Source organism: Buceros rhinoceros, unplaced genomic scaffold, assembly GCF_000710305.1.
Source record: "Buceros rhinoceros silvestris isolate BGI_N320 unplaced genomic scaffold, ASM71030v1 scaffold667, whole genome shotgun sequence".
Lineage (NCBI taxonomy): Eukaryota > Metazoa > Chordata > Aves > Bucerotiformes > Bucerotidae > Buceros > Buceros rhinoceros.
The window spans coordinates 73,808-78,864 of record NW_010423712.1 but is presented as its reverse complement, the minus strand read 5'-3'; the positions used below and the strand labels follow the sequence as shown (position 1 = coordinate 78,864).

At 41.1% G+C, this 5,057-nt stretch overlaps 1 protein-coding gene across 1 annotated transcript in view; it reads left to right on the top strand.

Moving 5' to 3' along the window:
* LOC104497249 (nesprin-2-like) overlaps positions 1-5,057 on the top strand; it is a gene marked incomplete at its 3' end in the record, with an annotated part of 121,190 nt that overhangs the window by 42,752 nt on the left and 73,381 nt on the right. The window contains exons 33-35 of the mRNA XM_010140483.1: positions 1,874-1,975; positions 3,306-3,506; positions 4,507-4,672. Of these exons, the coding sequence (XP_010138785.1) occupies positions 1,874-1,975; positions 3,306-3,506; positions 4,507-4,672 (469 nt within the window). The remainder of the gene's footprint in view (positions 1-1,873; positions 1,976-3,305; positions 3,507-4,506; positions 4,673-5,057) is intronic.

The following is a 5,057-nucleotide window of genomic DNA, read 5'->3' as shown; positions in this document are numbered from 1 at the left end:
GTGTCCCCCCCATCGTACCTTGTTGTAGCCATAATAGTGGCTGGCTGCGAAGGGTCTCCAGGGGCTGCCCACGGGCAAACGTCAGCAGAGCCTGGGCTGCTCTTTCTCCTTTGGCACAAATTACAGCATTAACTCTTGGTTTCGGGGTGCAGTTAGTTGTGAAAACACAGACACTAGCTCTGTGCCTTTGAAATGCCTCACATAAGGGGGTAAATATTTTAATTTCTGACTTTAGGACCATAATCAACCAGCTGCACTGCTTTGTTATGGTTACAGCCAGTATCTACTAAACAAAAATAATTTCCTGCTTGAGTGGAGTAGAGGCATAAATATATCCCATATCCGCTTGTTTGAAAATAGGCAGGCAGTTTTTTCCTCAGTGTTTACATGCTACAAATGTCTTGTTTTTTATTATGGTTATTTGCAGCGTTACAGCTACTGTTAGTGCTGTTCGTTTGTTTTAATTTGCAGAGCAGTAAAAAGCCAAGGTCTCTCTGTATATAGACCTTCCCAGTGAAACAGGAGTATACACGCTGTGCAGAGGTGGACTTTTGTCACGCTATTATTGCCTTTACCATTGTATTGTTAGAATTTACCTGGGGTAATTCAGGTCCCTAAGGGTTCCAGTAAAAATGCACCAGCTGGCAACTGCATCCTAAGAGCCATTTTGTTACCTGGAAACTGCTCAAGTCTGGCATAATGTGACCATGTCCCCCACCTGCCTCTGCTGGTGCTTAGGAAGGGCTGTGCTGGAGGTGTCTGCCCTAAGGTTACTCTGCTGCACCCGTGTGAGAGGATAATTGTCAAAGGAGAGGAAGAGAGAGGGCACAGGAGAGAGAAACCTCGTTTCCCGAGAGCTGTTACCAATGCGGAATAGACGCGGGGAAAACTGAACTCAGCATGTTGGTATTTTTGTAAAAAAAATTTAAAATGCAGAGGGCTTCAGATTAATTTATCAATTTATTATTATTTATTTTGCTGTTGATTCTGAACCATCTCTACATTAATGTTAATTACAAAAAACCCCCAACCACTGCAGTGTGTATCATGTTATGTAGGGTTGACACCCAGGGTCTTTTGTGGCTGCCCAGCAGAACCCAGTGCCTGGGCTTTGAAGAAGCCTATCACAAAAGAACAGACCAATGAAATGTTTGACTCTATATTTAAAGATAATTTCAGTGTAAATAATGTGAGAGAAGATCTGCTTTCCCTGCAAATGAAAACTCTTAAGGGCTGCAGCACGCGAATGGCTTTTGATGATTGCTTGTACAGAGAGTGCAGAGGAATACTCTGTCCAGAGGTAGATTGGAATATTGATTTGGGAATATGAGACAGTGTGACTATTTTAGATATATCCCGTTTCGTAAGTTGAAGCTGGTATTTTACTTTCCCATTACTGGCTTGTTTCAAAGTCCATTCAAATGAGTAAAGGTCTTTTCATATACAGAGGATTTACGTTGAAAAAGTGCTTACAGCATGTATTCTATTTTATCACAACCCTACTACAGTGTATCGTCAGGATGCCAGTTCTTGACTTGACCCTTTTAATAGAAGCAGCAAGAAATAAGTACAAAATTAAGATAATTTTCCTGGAAATTTACTTGGATTAATATAGAGGTAAAGTAATTAAGATAGTTAGATGTATGTTAGATTTGCATTAACAACTGTTTTGCCTAAGAGACAGAGTCTTTCTAATTCTAATACAGAAAAATGTCTAAATTGCTAAAATGAAAATCAAGAAATGGAGCAGTTATGGAAGCTCTATATGCCAAAATGCAGAATCAGAATATTAGTAATATAATTTTGTAACAGAAACATGGAAATCTGATTTGGGGGGAAATGCAGTTACTGATAATGTTTTTTCCACCTTTAGGCATGCTTACGAGTTCAAGAGCAGAAACTCCAGAAATTTGACCACACGGTGGCTGAAATAGAAGAACTTCTGAATAGTAATGAACCTCCTCTGGAGCTACAGGTACGAAGAAGCTTCTACAGCTAATAAGCCAGTTCTCATTACTACAGCCTTTCTGGAAGTATCTTTGCCACGATCATTTCTTGGTTTAATCTTAAATCTGTTGGCTATTAGCAGTGACATTTCATTTATTGTCTTTCTCAAGCTGTTAGAACCAAACCTGTCGTTTTAAACGCCAAGGCCTCTCAGTCCTGTGCCTTTTAGAGTCTGAGGCCTGACCCAGCTGTATTGCAGGGCTGCTGAAAGAGACCGGCATCAGTCACATCTGGCTTCTAGCTGTTGGCCAAGAACAAGGCAGAATGGACCTCATCATCCCTTTGGGGATCCCAGCAGCTCCACATGCTGGCTGGCTGGCTGTTTTAAACTGTACCTTCACCCGGCTATGGCTCAGTGTAGCTTGGTGTATGTAGCTATTTGAGTAGAGTGGTGGTTACTGTCATGTTTTTCTTTGGGATATTACAAGGAAATCTTCATCTTTCTGTGTTAACTTCACACAGCAAAGAATAAATCCTCCTCCACTGTCTGAGGCCATGTTAGCCTACTTTGATCCTATGGTAGTTCCCTAAGCACCCGGTCCCAGTGTCTGTCAGACGCACCTTGAGCTTGACCCAGTTTGGCTATCTGTGTGTTTATCCTCAGCAGGCAGTGAACTCAGAGGAGTTTCACTGGGTGAAGTGACCTAAGGAGCTTAGGAAAGGACTCAGCAACCTTGCCCTGTGTACACTGTGCTTCTCAGGAGCACCAGATGCCCTGAGATCCCTGGGGTGGTGTTTCAGTGTGTGGCCATGATCCCATTGAATTGCTCATGGGAAATCTGTGCAAGCTCTGTCTCCTTCAAATCTGTGGAAGCCTTAAGGATAAGGTTAAGGACCTTCAGCGACCAGTCTCGAGCCAGAGCTCCCCACCCCTCTGCTGTCCTTGACTGTGTTTTGGACTGGTGTGGGGAATTTGCCCTGTTGGAATCGCTGCAAGGAAGTTTGCTAAGAGAGCTGGCACCCTCTTTTTCATGATAGCCAGAGCACATGTAAGGCCTTTATCCGTCTGAGAGCAACCACTGGAGTAGGCTGACAAACAAAATGGTTAGTAAAGCAGCACCAGTAAATGCATCACTAATAAAGAGGAACAGAGATCATTCCTCCTCAGAGAAACAAGGCTTAAATGCTGTTATTTTTCAGTTTGTGGTGTGGGAGGGGAAAAAAGCTGGAACAAACTGATTGAAAATGTCTAGACTTCAGAAAATTTCATTGCTTTTTATGTCTATCACAGAGTGCTGTAATATTCTAGGAAATCAATCCAGTATAATTTCTTACACATGTTTATTTCCAATTTTAAGGTCATCAGATCATCTCTTGTGCAAAAAATGGAGCTAATAAAAGAGCTCTTGTCAAAGAAGCGGGGAACGAGTGAACTCAGCGTGAATACAGCAGAACTAAAAGGAGACCTTGATCTGGCCAAGACACAGATTGGAATGACTGAGTCACTTCTAAAAGCTTTATCTCCTTCTGACACCTTAGAGATCTTCACTAAATTAGAGGTAGCGTGCCACAAATTACACGTCTTTATAATTTCATTCATTATTTCTCTCCTGAGTGAGTCTTTGTAAGTATTTCTCCTGCATACACTGTAAACTGCCAGAATACCTTAAGGGAAGAGCCTTGCTTGGACATTTCCTTAAGCTGCTAGAAACATGAAAGAAAAGCCTGTTACCAACAACACTGGATGTTCTCAAATGTAGTTGGTTAACCCTTGCAGCAATTGCAGATGGTTAGTGGTACCGCAGATACCACCTAAGATAATGTTGCAGCAGTACTGGGGGTCTGGGTTGTATCTTCTCGAGCACTGGGTAATATATACAGGTTGTCTTTGTACCACCTGAGCCCACCTGCAAGGGCAGCTCCCAGTGGGCAGTTTCAGCCAACTTTCCATCCTCTTTGCCCCAGCGAGAGAGTTGAAGAAAGAGCTGCCTCCTGCTTGGAGGTTCAAGGCTGGCAAGATTTACACCTCCTGTTGAGCAGTGCGTGGATTGTGCACCTTCTGGGTGTCAGACCACTAGTGTTTGGGGCAGTGAAATCTCAGGCATGCGAAGAAAGAGGCAGCTTTTAATGAATTCTCCCAGCTCCCTCCAAATTATCCTTCAACCCACAGGGACTTGACATAACAGAGAAGGCTTTTGGGGGTCAAATAGTGCCTATGGCAGCTAAGACAGTATAGCTTCTTGGTATTAAATGCTCCAGAACATTCTATATTGTTGTGCACTTCAGGAATCTATCCTGTGCGATGCCAAAATGTGCGTGAGTGAATGTATGTGTGATTATGGATGCACACAGATGTATACATGCTGTGCGAGGAGAATTTAGAGCTTGTATCTACGTATAGATTGCCTTGCTAATATCCATATACTTTAAGAAATTATTTTGGTACGCTGGCAGGACTAAACTCTTCTGAAAAACTCTAGGTTGTGCCACAGCAGCTCTGAACTGCTGCTTGAACTTCAAAACTTTCTTTTTAACAGTTGTCCTTTTTTTTAACTTTAGGAAATACACCAGAAAATTCTGCAACAAGAACACCATGTGACATTACTCCAAGAAGAGACAGATTGTCCTGATGTGGATGAATTAAATAAGCAGCTTAAATGTGTCACTGATTTATTTAATAAGAAGAAACACGTGTTTCAAGATCACTTTATTGGTGTTTTGAACCGTAAGCAAACACATTTCATATTTTTGTAGCTTTATAGGTTTGTATGGACCATCATAATCACTTAAAGGTTATGCAATTATTTATTTTTGGTTCGGTATCTGAAACCACTTCAATATCTCAGACTGCTTCAGAGTTCTGAACAAGATAAAACTTTGGATAAAAATGGCTTTCGATTCCAACAAACCATTCAATCTGAATCAAAGTATTTTGTTTCTTATTTTTACATTTAAAAAATAGATAAAAGAAGTATAGAGTATAATTCAGGCACAAATGTCAGAACATTTAATTTGAAACTACAGAAATAAAACATTTTCAGTTTTTCCAGTCATTTTTTCTTTCATCTTAGTTATGAGAATGAATTGCCTTTATTAGTTACTTTTTGTTT